Source organism: Macrobrachium nipponense, chromosome 18, assembly GCF_015104395.2.
Source record: "Macrobrachium nipponense isolate FS-2020 chromosome 18, ASM1510439v2, whole genome shotgun sequence".
Lineage (NCBI taxonomy): Eukaryota > Metazoa > Arthropoda > Malacostraca > Decapoda > Palaemonidae > Macrobrachium > Macrobrachium nipponense.
The window spans coordinates 36,054,519-36,075,930 of NC_087211.1; the positions used below are offsets into that span (position 1 = coordinate 36,054,519).

Consider the following 21,412-nt stretch of genomic DNA (forward strand, 5'->3'; position numbering starts at 1 on the left):
CTTGAATCGCGTAAGTTTGGGGTATTACTGTATATGAATACAGTAGCCTAGCCTACAGTTTACTACTCTATACTAAATATATGGTACATTAATTATTAATATAAGTCACATCTGGAGGTTCATTCAATACCTTCTCATTATGATGATTCAGTAAAAAAAAAAAAAAACACACACACACACACGAAACGGCTTCATTCCGACATTGGCATAATTGAGTGATGTCAGGCTGCTGATGGCTACATATAATTCCAAACATAACGAATATGCATCTTTTCCATGAATCTATTAAAAAGTTATACATTACTTCACTATATCCAATAATATTGTATGTATTCTCATATTATTGTATTATAAAATAACATAGCAGTCAATGTTTTGGTTTGGAAATCAGCTGATGGCAAATAAGAGTTTATTTCACCGTATTTAACTCAATACTGTGTGAATTTTCTTGCTTCTAGTTAGCATAAATGAATATCTAGATACTTTACTAATGTAAGACAAAGTAATTTTTTCTTATACAACGAATTTTGAAGTCGAAATATGACTTGAATAAGTCTCGTGAACTAAATTATTTTTTTCTTTAACTGATTGCGTTGGGAGCATGTTTATTGCGTTAGAAAAAAATAAACATGATTCAGTTAGCTTTTTTCACTTGATTTCATCACAATACCAGCTTTGCGTTATTTATCTTTTATTGGTGTGAAAACGAGTAAAATTTGTTCTTTCAAGCCCAGTAGTTTTGATTAAAATGATTTTCTCTCAATTTTATCTATGGTTGTGTTTGATGGCATAACTTTCAAGGGGTTTTATCCTTGTTGCCAATGCATGATGATAATCATTAGCAGCTTGAACAGCTTTCTCAGCTTCTGCTACAATATGGTTTAAATTTAACAGCATATTTTTTTCCTGATTTGATCTATAGCAAATAAGGTTATTACATAAAAGTATATCAATCCTATTCTACTTAACGTCGTTTATAACATAACTATGGTATTGTTTACTATCATGAAATGGTTGAAATACCAGCCAAACGGATGTTGCTGTTATCCAATTTGGTTGTACTTGGCAAAAAATACAGTTTCCCCAAGTCCAAGAACGTAACCCCCTTATTACTGTTTTTCTCTTATAGGAAAAATATATTTAAATAACATGTTTTTAATTAACACAAGCTCTCAGGAACGTAACCCTCGCGTTAATTGAGAGGTGACTGTATATGCTACTGAGAAGCAAATTTGTCTATTGTATATAAACAAATCAATTAACTGCAACCAGTATGACTGCCACAATCACCTGTATCAGACCAGTTCCAGCAACTTGCTTGTAGGAAGAAGAAAAGGGAAAAGAAAGAAAGAAAGGAGGATACCAGCCAACTCACTCATTCTCTCTTCCACATAATCATCATAGGTAAGATACAACCTCTCCCACCAGGGGCACTGGATGAGCTACATAATTTGGGCAGCCACCACCAGACCCAAGGAAGAAGTGTCCAAGGACCTGTGGGCAATGTCCGTCAGGTAAAAGGAAGTGGACATGGTTTGCCGAAGCCAGGAACCAACATTCAAAATCCTATGAACAGACATATTCTTCTAAAATGCCAGTGACGAATCAATTCCTCAGTGACAGAACTAGCAGATGAGGAATATGCTTGATTAATCACCTGAAGCAGCCAGAATATAATTGTGTTCTTGGACACCTCCCTTCTGGACCAGCCCATACTAACAAAAATCGTTCTCCCTTACTGCTGCCAAAACCATCCAGGGCGTCTCCATCCTGAACCTTGTCCTCCTGATGAAGTAGTTCAGTGTGGAAAGATCTATCGCCGGCCTCCATTTACCCATAGCCTTTGGAACCAGGAAAATCCAACTATAAAATCCCAGTGAAGGCCGATGTACTTCGCTACGCCCTTGTCCAGCATCTTCAACACTTCCTACCAAAGAGCCAAGTACTACAAAAAGCCTTGAGCATAAGTTAGGTGGAGGAGGGGTCTGTCTGGCAGAGTGGGGAGGAAAGTCAAAAGGTAGTAGATACCCCACTCAAAAGGACATTTCCTACCCACTTCTCCGCTCCATGGAATTGCCATTGGCCCAATGGCACCCACTCTATTGACGCCCTGCTCTGGCCCCTTCCTCGCTTGAGGGTTGTTTGTTCCTATTTGTAACACTTTACACTATCTATGTCAAAAGGCATTTGCCATTTTTTTGACCAGTCTCCTATTTTCATTAGATCATTTCTTAAACTTCCACTACATCTGGGTCTGCTACATTTACACCAAGTTTGGTGTCATCCGCAAATTTGGCTATCCTGCTAGTTAAGCCTACACCAATGTCAATAATGTAAATAAAAAACAAGAGAGGGCCAAGGACAGAACCCTGGGGAACTCGGCTTGTTACATATGACCATTCTGGTTCTTCACCATTTATTACGACTCTGTTTTCTATAAGTTAGCCAGTCTTCAACCCAGTCTGCTGATTCTCCTACAATTCCTAAAGCTTTAACTTTTATCATCAGTTTCTTGTGTGGGACTTTGTCAAAGGCCTTTTGGAAATCTAAGTTGAGTATATCTATTGCTCTACTACTGTCATAACCTTGCATGTTATGAAAAAACTCCAAGAGGTTTGATAGCCAGGATCTGTTTTGTCTGAAACTGTGTTGGCTGTTTAACAATAAGTTGTTTCTATCTATGTGATCCAAAATTTGATCTGCAATTATGGACTCAAAAATCTTGCAAACGACCGACGTTAGGCAGATTGGTCTATAATTTCCCAGCTCTTCTCTTGGTCTTTTTTTGTAAACTGGGGGCACATTTCATAGTTTCCATCGTTTTTGGTGCCTTTCTTTGTTCAGCACTTTTCCTGTAGAGGTTATATAGATGAGGAACTATCTCCTCTTTTAGCTCTTTAATTTCTCTTGGATGAATCCAATCCAGGCCAGGAGATTTGAACTAGTTGAGTTTGTCTATTTTGTTTTTAATGTCCTCTTCTGTAAATATTATTTTGTCCAGTGGTTCTGCCTCTTCATATTTAATAGCAGGTTCCAGTATTGAGGTAGTGTCTTTAGTTGTGAATACACTAATAATAAACTTAATTCACTAACTCTGCTTTTTCCAAGTCTGAGTTCACCAGGTTACCTCTATGGTCCCTTAGTGGAATTATGCTATTTTTTTATTGGTTTCCTACTATTAACATGCACAAATTACTCTTTTGGGTTTTCTTTACAAACTGATACAACTCTCTTATCCTTATTTACCTTTGCATTTCTTACTAATTTTTCCATCAATCTACAGAGTTCTCTATGCCTGCTTGCTTCTACTGGTGTTGGGTGTGGGTTCACTGATTTGTGCAATGTCTCTTTCTCTTATCTTATTTTTAATTTCCCTGTTGAACCACTTTGGCTGAGGGTTGCTGTTTATTAGTATTTGCCTTAATGGTATACATCTAGAGAGTTTTTCTGTGTATTCCTCATGAAAGGCTTACCAGTGCTTATCTATGCCTGTGTTCTCGTCATACTCAAGATTTTTAACTTACTCCTTTAGCCTATTTAGGTCTTGTCGATGTCAGTCTAATCTCATTAATATCTTCTTATCTTTTTTATGTTGAACATTAATTTGAAGCGAGATAATTTTTTGGTTGCTTTTGCCTAGATTTGCACCTCCTAAAAGGTCAGATACTAGATTATCTTCTGTTGATAGGACGATGTCTAGTATGTTGTTTTCTCTAGTGGGTTTGTCAACCAATTGGTGGAGGAATTCATTTTTTACAAAATATAAAAGTCTCTTTCCTTCTACGTTTGATGTGGAGGTCATCGTGTCCCAATGTGTACAGCTGCATTGAAATCTCCCATTATTATGCACAGGGAGTCATCCCGACCCCAAGACAAAAGCATTAATGTGCTGAAAAAATTGATTAAGCATGCCCAAACACAGGAAGCTCAAATGAAGCTCTACTAGCATCCTGCCTTGGACCGAGTAAGGCCTCTATGCCAGTAAGGGTCATAGAAGACCAAGTCTGTGTCCTCCCCCTAAAGATTATTGAACTCACAAATGAGATCAATAGCCTCCGAAAATGAAGACAGAAACTCCCTAACTCTCCCCATCCTCTGGCTCCGGCAAAGGAGAGCGATGTTGCGAAGCAGAAGGCCTAGAAGGATTGTCATCCTTTTTTTAGGCCACAGGAGAGGCTTCACTTGGAAGCCAGACATCACACCCTCCATGATGGAAGATCCTGAGAAAGAGGGCTCAGGAACATGGCCAAGCAAAGAATCACATACACGGCCTTGAGCTGAACCACGCAGAGGCAAAGAAGCCCTAAGCTGAGATACACATCCACGGACCCAACCAGGCCTCAAGAAGGCAACCATCCACAGCCTCACAATTCCCACTACAAACACATACATTGATAGGCAGAACTGGAAGAGAAACAACATCCTCTGGGGAAGAACTCCTAGAAGGTACAGGATCAGCAACCTGAGAATTAGGCACCTTCGACCTCTTAATCAGAGCCTTATTATCCCAAAGGCAAACTCAAACAGGCTGAGGCAACAGAGGATCAGCTTGAAGGCCCTGGGGAGTGAAGGCTATCATGAACTGGAACACGAACATGTACGTGCAAGAGTGAGACACATCTTGGCTGGGAAGATGGCAAAACACTCCTCTCACTCCCAGAAAATGAAGCAACAAAGTCCTGAATCCTCCAATGTCTGCCCTGAGAATGAGGGGGAGGAGGAGAAGGATGGCACAGGGAAATAAGCCCTCCTTCTATGACACTTCTTGCTAGAAAGCACAGGATACCTCTCACGAATATGAGTCTACCCTATCCAGCCACCACTTGAAGGAATGTCTCCGATGGCTCAGCAAGCTACTGCAATGACAACATAGATGATGATGGTAATGATGTCACAGCAACAGGCTGTGGACAACACAGCTGACGTCATAGTCTGAGAGGATGCTGAGAGTGATGTCACAGCATTTGGAATGACAGTGCGAGTCGATGGCCTCACTGGCGGTGAGGTAAGAGGCGACCCAGTAACCGTCATATTTGTCAATGGTATCCCGCTAGGGTGGCAGCACACAAGAGCCAAAGTAGTGGAGACCTGGAGGAGGGGGGACTGCTGGGAGGACCTGAGGAAGATGGCGAGCAGACATGAAATGCAACAATAGGCCATCATAGGAAGGTGAACCCTGTAGGCCTAGGGATGCCCAAACAGCTGCCATCTTGTACGCTTCCATATCTGAAACAAATTAAGATGGAGTAGCCTTCTCCCTCCCAGGTGTGAGATTACCTTCCACAAGAGAGGGGGCCACGTTATACAGAAAATCATCCTGTGAAACTCCTGATACTTCCAAAAATTTCTGGAGGATGGGGACGCTGAACTGTCCACTCGGGGAGGCGAGAAACCTCCAAACGAAGGACAAGTAGATATTCTACAGTACTCACTCTTCTTGTAGAAAGCCTTCCGCTGCAACACAGGCCAGGAACGACACTCTGGGCAAGGGTTAGTGATAGTACAAAAATTGGGATGGCACCTACTGCAAAATGTATGGGGGTCAGTTATGGAAGGCGCCAAAACCTATACATAATATGGAAATCGTCAAACTCTCGTTTGTTTGTGTTTGTATGGTGCTTTTACATTGCATGGAACCAGTGGTCATTCAGCAACGGGACCAACACCTTTACGTGACTTCCGAACCACGTCGGGAGTGAACTTCTATCACCAGAAATACACATCTCTAACACCTCAATGGAATGCCCGAGAATCGAACTCACAGCCACAGAGGTGGCAGGTCAAGACGATATCGATCACGCCACTGAACACCCAGACACATGCATTGACAAGGCCTAGAACTCTGGGTGGAATCCATGATAAAAGACAACAGGCACACAAAGACAGAAAGCAAAGCACAAATAAATCATGGGCTAACAAAGAAACCAGCTTTGAAAGCAAGACTACTCTCCAAGGCGGTCAAAGAAAGACTGACACATCAAGAGGTATCAAGCCTGGTCAGTGACAACGTTCACCTCATATATCCAAGAGTTGCTAGATGCCATAGATTCTTAGCTTTACAATCTCTGATTGTTTCAACCAGTTTCCAGCTGGTGCTAGAAGATTATCCAATCGTTAAGACAGGTTTGTTCGGCGTATGAACAATGGAAAAATTACATTTAATACTTTCAATATTTAGTATATTGTAATATCTATCAATAATTAATACATTCAATATTTAGTATATTGTAAAATCAATAATCAATGAAACCTATTCAGTGGAAAATTCATGATTTACAACATAGTTAAAATGCCCAAAAATTCTATTTCTTGAATAACAAACTGGGATATAATGTCATAGTTCTTGTCTTGGCAGAACAACCACCTCTCAGCAGGTGGTTTATCTGTCATTGCTAGAGAAGCTTGAGCATCATGAGTGGATTCAGCCCCTTTAGCTTCCGTGACAATTAAAGCAACATTGGTGCACGCATAGAGAGACTCGTTTTTGGGAGGTGAAAGGGAAAGAATCTAGTATGGTGGTTGGGAGCATACCTTAAAGAACAACTCATGTTCGTGTGGCCAATGGACACACCTCATCTGCACATTAATATTCTGGAGATGTTGGCAGTGTAGTTTAAGTAAGAAGTTGCCTAGTCTTTTCAGTTTTGTCCAGAAACAAGAGGAATCAAATTAGTTCTTTAGTTCAGTCAAAATATGACAAATATGTCGTGTTGTGACTAAATTTAGTTTTTTTTTTTTTTTTTTTTTTTTTTTTTTTTTTTTTTTTTTGGTGATTGATGGTGTTGGGGACATGGTTTTTTTGTAATAAAAAATGTACAGCTTTCATTTGCAATTTTCATCCAATTTCATCATGATCCGAGCTTTACACATTATCTTTTTTCAGGTTGAAAACAACAGTAAAACATAGTTCTTTCATGCCCAATACTTTACTCCATTATTAAACTTGCAGCTTAAATTTTGCAGTATATTTCCTAGCCGATCTTTATTTCATAGCAAATATGTAAAAGTATAATGTTAAAATAAATCGGTACTATTCTACTTAACGTCATTGTAACATAACTACAGTAATTTTATACTATTGTACGATGGTTGAAATGCAAGCAAAACAGCTGTTGTTATCGGACTCAATTGTTTGCAGCAAAGCAACAGTTTTCGTTCAGTTGTTTATGGCTATACACGTTTAAGCAACATTATAATTTAACTTACATTACTTTTATCATTCTCTTTTACTTTTAACTGATTTAACTAGAAGATGGGATAAATAAAGAGATGGAGGATAGGTTAGGAAGTACCACTAGGAGGAGGAAGACAATATCAACGGGAAATGAAATATAACATCGATAAGGGTTCTGAAAAAGGTGAATTTTTCCTTCTCTTTAGGTCAAGGTTTGCCTGTAAGTTTTTCGAAGCTAGCAATAAAAACCTTATCACTACCATGCAGACCATAGGAAAGGATTAGGCAAATGAAGTTCCACATTTTTATTAAGGAGTGATTACATAATAAGGTAAAATATCAGGCTGTGACACAGTCTAAAGCATTGTAAATAGTCTAGGGCACCATAAGGAGGATAGCGACGACTGTAGACTTTGAATATCGGTTATCAGTGATTTTCGGTTATCATCAAGCTGCCAGGAACGTGAACCAACCCTGCTGACAACCAGGAACTCCCTGCACTTCCAGAATTTCTACAAGACTTGAGGATAAAATGGAAACTGTAATAATCTATTCGAGAGGGAGGACGGGTGTCCTGTACCTGTCCTGAAGGACAGATAAATCCAAAGACTTTGCAGTTTCCATTTGCCTCAATGGCAAGATCAGAAACCCCTGTCAGTGATAGAAGGGGACAGGATGGGAACGAAAGTTTTGGATAGCTCCTCACCTTTCTTAGAGGAAGGAGGCTACGAAGATTATCCGTGTTTCTGAAAATAAGACTTCTTCACAACCCTACATGCTTAGATCTGAGTGACTTTTTATCTTATAAGGATTTGAGGGGCACTGGAAGGTTAACATTATATCTCAAAGGAATGTGACCACCTGTGCTCAATAGCTGCATCAACACTTATCTTGGCAGAGTTGCGATGAATACGACACCAAATTGTAACTTAACATGAAGCTATGCTCATGAAAAACCTACCTTTAAAAGCAACAGATAATTTTAACTCCTTTAAATGTCACTGGTACACTGGTGTTTTAGGAAGCTACTGAATATAATTTTTCATTGCATGATGAAATCTGCCACCGTGAAGTCTTTCAATGTGTTCAACCACAAGTGTGTGTCCATATACTGTGATACTGTGGGATATCCTAAAAAAAATTCCAAGACTGGATATGTCTTTATTCCAGAATAAAAGACATCAAACTGGTGGTTTCAGTTTTCGGTCCTCCCACATGCTATTGGCTCTTGTGTAGACTAGACGTCAGCCGGGTAACCTCAACCCCCTACTATGATGTTACTCATGGCAGTAATCATCTGATAAGTCTCACAATTTGCCCCTTAATGGGGAGCAAATGCTGGTCCCCGAGATTACGAGGACAACACATTACCAACTATACTAACCAGACAGTCATTACGTAAACAAAAGAATAGTTTTGGCAGTAAAAGAAAAAAGTAATTAATTCTTAATACTAGAGTCCCTCCTGAGGGAGTCCTTTCCAGCAGAAGGCAATATGGCATTTGCAAGACCAAGTCCAACTAAAGAGAAGCAGCCTTTGGATCCTAAGGTGTGTAATACCTCCTCTGACATCAAAGCAGCTGGGGAAGGAGTCTGCTTGATCTGCTGGAGACAAGGGAACTACTTGGCCCAGAGATCAGGTTGTTCATCTCCTCCAAAACACCACAAGCCAACTGTGACTGAGGCAACCTGACTAAAGGACAAAACTCTAAAGCATCCCCAAGGACAAGACCAAGGGGAGGTATAAATCCAAGGTTGACTCCCTGAGAATATATTTTCATGATTGAGCACAATAACCTCTCAGAAATACTGCTTCGGCCCAGCCTGCAAGGGGCTCCAGAGTAGAGGGACCTTCAGTACCCTTTGGTTCCCCTAAGGCATGAGCTACACCCTCTACAGATAGATTGCGTCACATCTGACTTAAGCAGCCCTTACATGCTCCTAATCTTATACTGAACCAGGATGAGCCTCTCGCAGAAGGGGGCAACCGTAATCCACGAGCATCTTTGTCCAAATGGTGTCCAGGCTTTGACCAACCTGCTCCTCTGTTCTTGGACACTAACTAATAAAGACAGAGAGGAACAAGAACATGCAGCACTGCCTTTATCCTCCTCACAATCATGCTGCAAACTACAGGTATAAGAGATGGAAGCAATAAAAAATCTTTTAATAGAGAAGTCAGATTACATCCATTTCAAAGAATAAGCACACGACAAAAGATGCAAAAATAACGTGGCCGTTCAGCTTTACATTCTCCCAGAAAGGAGCAGGCATGGCTCAGAGATCTTGCACTCACAAAGAGAGAACAGGTGCAAGGAAGAGTTGTCCCAACCTGCTACATGTACTTGGTTACCAGAACACAATGCCCAAACTCACCTACATGTTAGCCCAAGAGTTCATGGGTGGAATGAGGGTGAAGCAGTCCTGTCCAAAGGAGCACTACAAGTGAGGCAGTCCTGCCAATGATATCGTCCCTCCTCCCCTCCACGGACAAGGAACATGCATGAGAAGTCTACCTGTGCTTTTTATGCAAGATCTTAAGATTTTCCTTCCTATTTCCACCTTTGCAGTGGAAGAGTCCAGTGACAAGGAGGAGAAAGACAGCTCAAGGCAGAGGATGATGATAGAGATGACGAGGAAGAGGAATGACAAGCATGTTTCTTCCCTTTCTTCTCACACACATCTTCCACACCAAAGGGCTGGTAAAGGCCAGAACCAAAGACATAAAGAGCATCACAAAAATTAAAGTCAGACCAATTTAGCCAATTTAGGAGTGGACTCCAAGCCCATTAGCGGTATTGCCAGGTCGTTTTGACCATTTTAATCCACACTGGGTTTGACCTCTTTTATCTATGGGCAGGCCAAGATAAAGGGAAAGGGTGAAGTTTCATTCCCTCATTAACCAACATTCAAATGGTCAGTGTATTATCCTGTAATTTGGTACTCTCCTTCATTATTTTTGTTTTCAACAACATGGTGATAGGAAAGTTGAAATCCTGTCACTATAACAAAGAACAAAATTATCTATAAAAAAATTTCCTACAAGCAGAAAGAATCTGAGTTTTGATATCAAATAAATGGATTTCCTCAATTATGATTGGTTATAAGAGTATTTTTCTATCATGTGCATTTGGATGTCATTTTTCAGACAGTTATCTGACATTATCAATACATCAGTTCACCATCTTTTCGTGTTTGGAAAAACTGTAACAACTTTAAAAAACAGGAATCTATACAAAAAATTGTATTTACCGAGCTCAATAAACACAAACCACCAATTATATTGTTTTACAGTTCATTTAATTTCATGGTATGCAATTTAGGGCTTGAAAGGCCAGGCAAAAAAGATACATGAATATGTAGACACAAGTTTTTTTTCCTCAATATAGGGTACAGTTTTTCATCTTCATGACTGATTATGGCAATTCTTCGTCTCATGAAGTTATATCAATCACGAGTCAATAAATTTATTAATACTCACATTTTCAATGTCTTCATTTACACTTTTTCTACATGATTAACAGCCTTCCTCCAATTTTCGGTGCTTAATGATGCCAAAGCTTCATGCACAAGTACACTCAAGTCTCTCATTTTGAAATTATTTTTAGAAGCAACATAATTTTTCACTTGAGCCCAGATCAACTAAATTGAGTTATAGTGACAATCATAAGGTGGAAACTGCAAATTGCAGTGTCCACTCTGAATGGCTATCTCATCTATTAGATACTACTTGGGATTACATGAATTTTTCTTTGATTTTACAATTTAAAATAATTCACTTTTGGGAAGGTAATCCATCAGGAGGGATTACACTTTTTTTACTCAGCCAATCTCACATATTGCTCTTTGTACTTGACACTGTTAGCAGTCTAACAATTTCCACAGAACGATATTAAGCATTGCCCATAATAATTACAGATGCTGGTGATATGTTCGGAGGGAGTTGCGAAATGAACCATTTTTTATACCTCTTTATTCATTTACTAATTATAGTAATCTCAATCATCATGTTTAGCCTGGAATATCAGCTCTTCATTCAGAACAAAACCTCCGTTCGAGCCAGCATGCAGGATGATGAGTCTGCTGCCCTTTCCATGTTCAGAAGATGATCCTGCCAACACTTACCCTCTGTATAATCCTGGTTTACCAAGGTTTCACCCAAATATACAATATATACGAGTGTTCGCCCGACTCATTTAAATTTTTCATCTTCCATAAAAATTTGGATCTTGCTCTTACGTCACTCCTCTCCACTAGAAATTTTCTAGCACTTATTTTTATGTATCTGAAAACTATTTCATGCCACACTTTACAAAATGATTCCTTGCAACCACATCCCCCAACATTTCAACTGCTTTGGCACCAGGTCTGATTTCTCCAGATTCAATCGTCCTAGTTCCTGAAACAGTACCAACACTTTGTCCCTTGTCCTTCTCTAGCTTTAGGTACCTCCTCAGTCATATTCCTTGTGTGTGGGTCAGCTGGAAGACACAAATGATGACCTGTGAAGCTGTCGCAAGCCCAAAGCGACGGGTTTTGAAATTGCCCTTTGACAGCAGACAAACCACAGGAATTTCCTAAACGAGTGGTGGATCAGAATGTGAATGTAGGCATCCTGCAGGTCTGTGAAGACCATGCAGTCTCACTCTCTCCGCTGCTGGAAGCTGTTTAAGGCCAACAAGTCTATAATTGTTCTTCATTCCCTTGAGAACTTCTCCACCAAGAAGAGGTGGTTGTAGAATTCCAGCAATGGATTCGCCACCACTTCGATTGGCCCCTTTTGAAACCTAGCTCTTACTACAAAATATCCTCTTTTTGTTTTCTTCAATACCTCTCACAGAGGCTCCACTGTAGATTATGCCACCCTCACACTTGACAAACATGAAAAACATGGTGTCTCTCCATCACTCATTTTTCTACAGCTCTACAAGGAAATGCAAATGGAATGCATATCAACCACCACAGGAGACAGACTTATCACACCACTTCTCTTTTGCCTGCACAGCAGCTAATTTGGGGTTTCACGTCTGAGATAGCCATCTCAAGAACAAGGGGCAAACACATGGTATGCACACAGATGACATACAGAAAGCAGACAAAGTTCCACCAAACACAACTCTGGTACCACCAAACATAAGGTTACCACAGCCAAGGCATGCAATGCACATTAATTCTCCATTTATGAAAGCCCACTTTCGTTTCCCCATATGAACATTCTTTCTGTCCATATCCTAAACTTCACACTCCTTAAATCTATTTTCTAAATCACCTTTGGTCTATAAAAATTCAGTCGGTGTTGCCATAGTCTGTCAATGCAAACAAGACTGACTGTGATCAAAGCTGCAAAACACTGACCGAGGTAGGATAACAGAGGTCAGGGCTGGAGGACCAAGGCCCAGCTGATAGCCATTTGCTTTTTTTAGTAACACACCCAAAGCATGCAATGCACAGGAATTCTCCATTTATGAAAGCACAGGTTTGTATCCCCGTATGAACAAACATTCTTTTTGTCCATATCCCAAACTTTAGAGTCCTTAAATCTATTTTCTAAATCAATTTTGGTCTATAAAAACTAGTCAGCGTTGCCATCATACTTGAAATTAAATAATCTACTGAACAGTCATTTGTTCCACCATTCTATTTCAGCTCAAGGACTCCATAAATCCTTAGTTCTCAGTTGATGACATTATCTCCAACAATAATTCAGACCATAAATTCTCAGCGTAAAATTATTTTAACCAGTAATGCTCTCAGAACAGAACCTCTCACGACAGCAGGAATGACTTAAATGCTGGTAACTCGTCTGAAATGCTTGTAAGTGCAATGGTAGAAAATGGAATGCCTACAAACTCAACCAAGTACAACTGTGAAATTCTTTATTTGCTGCTTCAGTTAACTTAAAGCTAGACGAATGCTTCATTGAAATACCATATTTCCTGGTGTCAAAGACATTAGTATTTTTTCTTAAATGTCTCAAAAATTTACAGTACATCCTAGAAGATGCAGGTTGCATTTTCATTGGCCTATCCCACCCCATAGGAAGGTTACATTGCTAAAAAGTAATAAGTATTTGTGTATATGATCTCTAGTGTATAAATTATACTTGGTTAAAATAGTAAATAAACACAACTATCATAAAGTAATAAAATAAATATATGTAATTACATATATTCCTGTATCAGCCAACTACAGTAGAAGACTCGACAGCTAACAAGTAGTAACTTAAATGTTATACTGCAATATTACCAGTCTGTATCTCTCCTAAAAAAAAAAAAAAAAAAAAAAGTATAATAAAAATCATCTCACGTATGGAAATGTCTCAGAAAAACTGTGCACCATTATTTAAGATATGCCTTGGTCTCCCCCTCACATTGCTGCAAATAAGCCTCTCTTTCAGATGCCATAAAGGATAAGCGAAAAAAATTTTGTAAAGATTATTTGCACTGTACTATAAAGAATTGGGAACAAGTGGTATTTATTTAATGATGTATCATGCTTCCACATCATTCATAATGCTGGCAAGAAGGTACAAAGGCCTTGAAGGTCAAACTGCTTTGCATCAAAATATACAGTCAAGACTGTAAAGCTTCCAGGTTATATAATGGGCATGGGGAAGTTTCAGTGGATATGTGAGTAAAAGTGGTTTTAGCTTCCTTCCAAAGAGTACAACTATGAATGTGTGAGGTATGATAGTTTCATAGAATGAACTGGTTCCTTCTATGGCCTTATTAGGTATGAGAGTTTATGCAAAATGCTAATGACATAATTAAGGAACATAATATTCAAAGGTTAGATGGCAATTTGTTAGACCTAAATCATATAGAAAATTGCTGGGATTACATGAAACAAAAACTGAATGCCATGGAAAGCTAGGAAACATCTGTGACCAAGCTGAAGGATGCTATCCAGAAGTTTCGGTTTGAAAAGCTTGATGATCAATATTTCAGACTTGGTTTGTTCTATGACAACAAGAATAATGAGAAGTACTTAAATATGGAGAAATGAAAAAACATTTCCTTATTTTAGTGACAATATTCTCATTTTTATTTTTACCAAGTTGGTGTTCTAAGTTTTCTTGCATTGACTGTATTATCACTGTTCTGTTTGGGATCTCAAAGTCATGTGGTATCTTTACCATGTGTCACTAAGCAATAAAGTGGTATTCTTTATTTCTAGCATTTCCTACTGTGGTGTTATTTTCTTCTTTGAAAAAAAAAATTGCTACATAACCCTACACCCTATGACTTCAGATTCTTAAAATACTACACCAGCTGTAGTCCCAACTAGTATTTGCACATAGCAAGATGCTGTTGCTAAAAATATTTCTAACAAATGTACAGTCTTCATTAATTGGTACATAATCTGCTAAAGATTTTCAGTTCACTGGTATGTTCACTTCAGAAAATCTTGTTAGATATTAAAATAAATGAACTTGAAAAAATAAAAAAATACATGCATTAAGATAAGTTAGTTAAGTATATATTGTTTTGTTTGTTTGTTTGTATGGTGGTTTTACGTTGCATGGAACCAGTGGTTATTCAGCAACGGGACCAACGGCTTAACGTGACTTCCGAACCACGTCGAGAGTGAACTTCTATCACCAGAAATACACATCTCTCACTCCTCAATGGAATGGCCGGGAATCGAACCCGCGACCACCAAGGTGAGAAGCAAACACCAAACCAACCACGCCACTGAGGCACTATATATATTGTTTTACCAGACTAGTGAGCTGATTAACAGCTCTGGCCAGAAGGATTAGATATTTTTATGTGGCTAGGAACCAATTGGTCACCTAGCATCGGGACCTACAACTTACTGTGGGATCCAAACCACATTACATCAAGAAATTAACTTCTATCACCAGAAATAATTTCCTCTGATTCCGCATTAGCAGAGCCAAGAATCGAACTTCAGACCACCGGATTGGTAGCCGAGAGCGAAAACCACTCGTCCAACGAGGAACTTGCATTAAAATAAACTAACTGAATATTATAATAATCAATATAATATACCAGCTGAAGCTATGGTACTTCAATGCATGAAACTGTTGAAAATGCACAATGCACCAACCAAAGGTAAGTCATCAATCATCAAAAGTAGTGCAACCTTAACCATTAAAAGTGGTGCAACCTTAATCTTCAAGTTTATTCTCATTTTAATTTAAAATTTTGCTGGTAAAAATTGGGGAGTAATTTCAGGCACAGTGTCTGACACCAGAAAATATAATAACCATAGAAGACCTTACAAGAAAGAGCATCTAACAGGTTCAAGGCTCAACCAACTATCAGATTATTAAATTTCAACATTACCTTGGTGTCTACTTCTGATGGTAAAGGTTCTCGTGATCGCAGAGTTTCTTGATTATATGGCTGCCCATAGAGTTGTGACAGCTTAGTTGCTGGTAGCTTAGAGCAAGCTTGGCATGTGTCTGCATTTTTGGTTATCATTACATTGATACAGGGCCATGTATCCAAAGAATTCTGAAAAGTCCCCAAAAAATTAGTCAAACTTTCCCCTTACTCTCAATATTTCAATGATGCACTAACAACTGCATGAATTGTAGAAGAACCATTAAAATACTACTCTAGTGATAAACTAAAAGACTGAATAAGGGACAGGAACCGGCAAAAATCTAACACATACCAATAATCACTGTCACAATTTAAAACAGATTTACTATCCCTGCAGATTAATATCAGTCTTGTTCACAAAAATGTCTAGATATACTAACATTACCTTAAATAACTGGTAGATCTAAGTCATAATGGACGAAATTTCTTCAATTTCAGTACAAAATAATAAACTCTTTAATTAAAATAAAACTAGACACTTACCCGAAATTTCTCATTCCACTGAACAATTTCTATTATTTTCTTTTTTCTCTGCTCTGCCAATTCATCAATCACTTTCACTCTTTCCACAAAGTAATCATCTGAAAAGAGGACAATCTTGGATAAATATAAAATGCAATTTCTAAAATCCAACTGGATATACAAAGATCCCACATGCAATATGACAGCAAATGCTTCTGTGGTAATATTTCAGTTATACATGACCTCTGAATGAAGTGTACTTTTTATTCTTAGTTAAAATAATAAGTCTCACAAAAAATTGTCACAAAGATTCAATCATTTATTTATAGGCAGATAATGCTCGACGAGTACTAACTTAATTGTTAAATATCAATGTTACCAATATTCTCCCTTTTCTCAAACAACTCTCACTTCAAGGGAACATTTTACATTGACCAAATAAAATTTTTTGTGAGAAGGGTTTCACCAGAATAATCTCACAGAGCATGATTATTATATTTCACAAAATTATATTAATGAATACAGGCAGCCCGTGGTTACCGTCGCTATCGGTGTGCTTGTTAAATATATTCATAACTGGGTTTTACACTCTGTAGGGTTTATAGCGCCATTGACTGGTTATTGGTTGCTAGGCTAGGTGCCTCATAAAATACAAACAAACGAATATGCATAATTTCCTCTGCTCACTTAAAAAGTTATCCTTTACTTCACAGTATCCAATAATACTGTACTATATAGACTTGTATTACTATTTGTGTTATAAAATACAAACAAACCGACCACGTTTTGGTTTTGAAAATCAGATGAGGGCAGAGGTAAGATTATTTAACTCAATTCAGAGCAATTTTCTTACTTTTATTTAGCGTAAATTAATGTTTAGAAACTCTATTCTTATGTGACAAGGTTATTTTTTTAATGAAGTGCTTTTAAATTGAAAATAGACTTAAAACGTGAACTAGACTTAGTTATTTTTTTGTTTATAGATGGCGCTGTTGTCTGGTTATTGGCACGTATTTCAGTACTAGCTGAAGCACTAAGAAACCCCTAATAAAATATAAAAATAACAAAAATGCATCTTTTCCTTGGCTCTTTTAAAAAGTTATGCTTTACTTCACTGTATCCAATTACTATACTGTATGTAGTCTCATATTACTATGTACAGGCAGTCCCTGGGTTACGACGGGGGTTCCGTTCTTGAGACGCGTCGCAAGCCGAAAATCGTCGTAACCCAGAACATTGTCAAAAATCCTAAGAAAACCTTACTTTTAATGCTTTAGGTACATTCAAAACTATGTAAACTGCATTCTTATTGCATTTTTCATCAAAAAAACCTTTAAATATTGATTATTTTGCATTTTTGGTGTCATATTTCATCTGCCAGATCAGCATTTGTAGGCGTCGTAACTCTGGAACATGCACCGTAACCCTGGAAATAATTTCTGATGAATATAATTGAAAAGCGTCGTAACCTCAGAACGTCGTAAGACGAGACCGTCGTAACCCGAGGACTGCCTGTATAGTATTATAAAATACATAAAAAGTGATTTGTGTTTTGGTTTGGAAAAATCAGTTGAGGGCAGGGGCAGGGTTATTTCGCCCAACTTCACTCAATTTAGAGCAATTTTCTTGCTTCTAGGTTATTTTTTGTATATGAAATGCTTTCAAGTTGAAATATGACCTAAATATGTATGTCTTGTAGTGAAGTCGATTGTTTTTTTTCGTTAATAGATGGTGTCAGGAGTACGTTATTTTGTGTAAAACTGATTACTTTCTGTTATTTTCATCCTACTTCATAATAATAGGATGTTTATGTATTTATCTGTTATTGGTGTGAAAACAACAGTAAAATGTGTTCTTTCATGGCCATTATTTCTTATTAAAATACTTTTTCTCCACTATTATTTGCGGTTGAGTTGACCATGTTACTGATGCACGATAATTTAAAGTCATTAGCAGTGTGAAGATTTTGTTTTCTCAGCTTCAGCTACAACTGCAGCTTAAATTTAGTAGTACTAAATTTCTTTGCCAATATTTTCTCCATACCAAATAAAGGTATAATTGTTAAAAAATCCACAATCATATATTAAAATATATTTCTATGTAAAAATAAAACAAAGACTTTCAAACACCTGAACGGTGTTCCTCATCAGTGTAATGTTAAAATGTAAATGGAGAGGGTAGTTTCCTCCTGAAGAGCATCTAAAAGGGTGGGCAGGGCGAGAAAATAACAGCCCATTATTGAAGTGCTGGTTCGTGTTCCATCATCGAAGTGCTGGTTCGTGTGTTAAGTAAATCCAAACTCAACAGGCAGTTGCGCCAACCTCCTTGATCTCCGAACCTGTGAAGTTGCTCCTGCTTGCAGTGCATAGGTGCCATAGACAGAAACATCCACAGGGATATCTGCTATCTGGAGAGAGAGGGGAAGAGGAAACAGAGCACCAGGGTTCACATGGTCAACGTCAGTTTTGAAATTAAAATCTTTTAAGTACTGCTTGGCAATGAAACTGTTGATAAAAGGGTCTTCATTTGTGAACGACTTGTTATCTTCAAAAGATATTCCCATGTTTATAGCAGCGCCTTCAACTAATCTTCTCACGTGAGAATCATTGCTTTTAAAAATAATTCATGCACCACCGATTAATTCTGTGGTCTAAATTAAAACTATGAGCCACCAAAAGTTTCATTGCCAAGCAGTACTTAACCCTTAAACGCCGAAGCGGTAAAAAAAAAAAAAAAAAAAATCTCCCGTGTGCCAGAGGTGTTTCAGAGTGAGCGCGGAAGCGGAAAAAATATTTTTTTCAAAAAATCACAGCACGCTTTGTTTTCAAGATTAATAGTTCATTTTTGGCTCCTTTTTTTGTCATTGCCTGAAGTTTAGTATGCAACCATCAGAAATGAAAAAAATAATCCTTATCATATATAAATAAAGCGATATATGATGGCGTAAAAACTAAAATTTCATATATAATTGTATTCAAATCGCGCTGTGCGCGAAACGGTTAAAGGTAACAAGTTACTTTTTTTTTTTTTTGTAATTTACACTAAATTGCGATCCTTTTGGTATATAACACATTGTAAAATGATAAAAGCAACACAGAGAAAATATTATCACAAAATAATGCATAAATTCGTAACGTGCGTACGTAAACAAATATTTTTTTCAAAAATTCACCATAAATCTAAATATTGTCCTAGAGACTTCCAATTTCTTTCAAAATGAAGACAAATGATTGAATATTACTATACTATAAGAATATTAGCTTACAAATACAGTTTTTGACCATATCTGACGAGTTAAAGTTGACCGAATGTCGAATTTTTTTATATATATTTTTTTATATGCAATTATTTCGGAAATAAGAAAAGCTACAACCTTCAAATATTTTTTGTTTTATTTTACATAAAATTGCGCACATTTTCATATATAAAACTCTATGAAATGTCTAATATGAAACGGAGCAAATATTCCAAGAATGGGACGTACGGATTTCGGAGATTTGTGGCGGAGAATCCGTGCGCGGAGGGAAGGAAAGTTTTTTTTTAAATTCACCATAAATCGAAATATTGTGCTAGAGACTTCAATTTGTTTCAAGATGAAGATAAATGGCTGAATATTACTAGACTGTAAGAGTTTTAGCTTACAATTGCGTTTTTCGACCATTTTGGTAGAGTCAAAGTTGACCGAACATGGTTTTTTTTCTATTTATCGTGATTTATATGCAAATATTTCAAAAATGAGAAAAGCTACAACCTTCAATTACTTTTTGTTGTATTCTACATGAAATTGCACACATTTTCATATGTAAAACTTTATGTAACGGCTAATTTAAAATGGTGCGAACATTACCAAAATCGCACGTATGATTTTTTCGGAAGAGTTACCGCGCAGACGTAAAGAATATTTTTTTCATAAATTCACCATAAATCGAAATATTGTGCTAGAGACTTCCAATTAGTTGCAAAATTAAGGTAAATGATTGAATATTACTAAAATATAAGAGTTTTAGCTTACAATTGCGTTTTTCGACCATTTCGGTAGAGTCAAAGTTGACCGAAGGTTGAAATTTTGGCACTTATCGTTTATATGAAAATATCTCAAAACTGATAAAAGCTACAATCATGAGTATTTTATTATTGTATTCTACATAAAAATGCGCACATTTTCATATATAATACTTCATGTAACGGCTAATTTATGTCAACGTGACGAAATAATTTCCGAGATGTGTCACAGATACTTTTTAGTGCGGCAAGAAAGAAATTCGCGCTTGCGCGCCTGCGTAACGATTGTAAACAAAACAACACCTTGATCCGTGAACTCCCAGCATCCCCCAAGGTGCGTGATTCAAGAGTTTACGGCTGGTAGGCCTAAAAGTATTTTTCTGCGAATTTTAAAAAAAACTTTTGTATGTCGACGTAAAATACGTCCAGTCGGCACCCAAGAGACAAAAAATGTCGACGTAAAATACGTCCAGTCGGCGTTTAAGGGTTAAGAGATTTTAATTTCAAAACTGACGTTGACCATGTGAACCCTGATGGTCTGCTTCCTCTTCCCCTCTCTCTCCAGATAGCCGACGTCCCTGTGGATGTTTCCGACTACGGCACCTATGACTTTTGAATTTCGGTTAGAGGCAAATTTCGCTTAGCGTCAGCCCCCCAAGAACAGAACCCCTGCTGTTAACCAGAGGCTGCCTGTGCAATAATGAAAAACCAGTAATTTTCATTGCTTGCTAAATAGCTAACAAAATAGCAAGGACATACACAAAATCCATGTTTCTTGATATTTGTATAATTGCCTTTTTGCATATGATCCATCATTTGGAATTTCATGCAATTGCAATAATGATGCAATAACAAGTAAGTCTTTAAAGAGGCAAACATTTTTGTAAAAAAACATAACTCACCATTTTCTTCATAAATCTCCTTAAGAAAGTTGTTATCCAGAGCTTGTGATATTAACGTTTGCAAGTAGATTTCAAAGTCTGGCATATGAGATCGCAATTCTTCAGATATTCTGAAAAAAATTTAAAAATTACCACATCTTTCAATGTTGTTCTAAATACAAAAATATTGTCACATTTCTAACAAGAACATGTATTAAGTACCAAGCAATCTTTTTTTAAAACAGTTCAAATTTCATTCACTACAATCAAAATCCAGCATCCATTCTCTGTTTCTTTAATATTAGTCATTACTAAAAGTAACTATCAACTTCATAACTTGAATCCCAAGTTTACTACTTGAAACCGAAGTTTATTGAAAGAAAAGAGAGAGAGAAAAAACACAGTGACTTGATAAATAATATTATTATAGATGATAAAAAGTACATTATTATTGAAGGTAATACAGAACAATCATGTTAATTTCTTCTATGCAAATCGTATGTTGTTAAATATAAAAAAAAATTAAAAATATGTATTTTT

The 21,412-nt window shown here is 37.4% G+C and overlaps 1 protein-coding gene across 6 annotated transcripts in view; it reads right to left on the reverse strand.

Annotated features, from left to right (window-relative positions):
* The window catches only part of LOC135196966 (uncharacterized), a 251,826-nt gene that overhangs the window by 13,041 nt on the left and 217,373 nt on the right, over positions 1 to 21,412 (reverse strand). For all 6 annotated transcript variants that reach the window (XM_064223833.1, XM_064223831.1, XM_064223832.1 and 3 more), the window contains 3 exons: positions 20,894 to 21,003; positions 16,011 to 16,108; positions 15,486 to 15,656 (listed from right to left, as the gene is read on the reverse strand). In XM_064223833.1, coding sequence (XP_064079903.1) covers positions 15,486 to 15,656; positions 16,011 to 16,108; positions 20,894 to 21,003 — 379 coding nt within the window. The remainder of the gene's footprint in view (positions 1 to 15,485; positions 15,657 to 16,010; positions 16,109 to 20,893; positions 21,004 to 21,412) is intronic.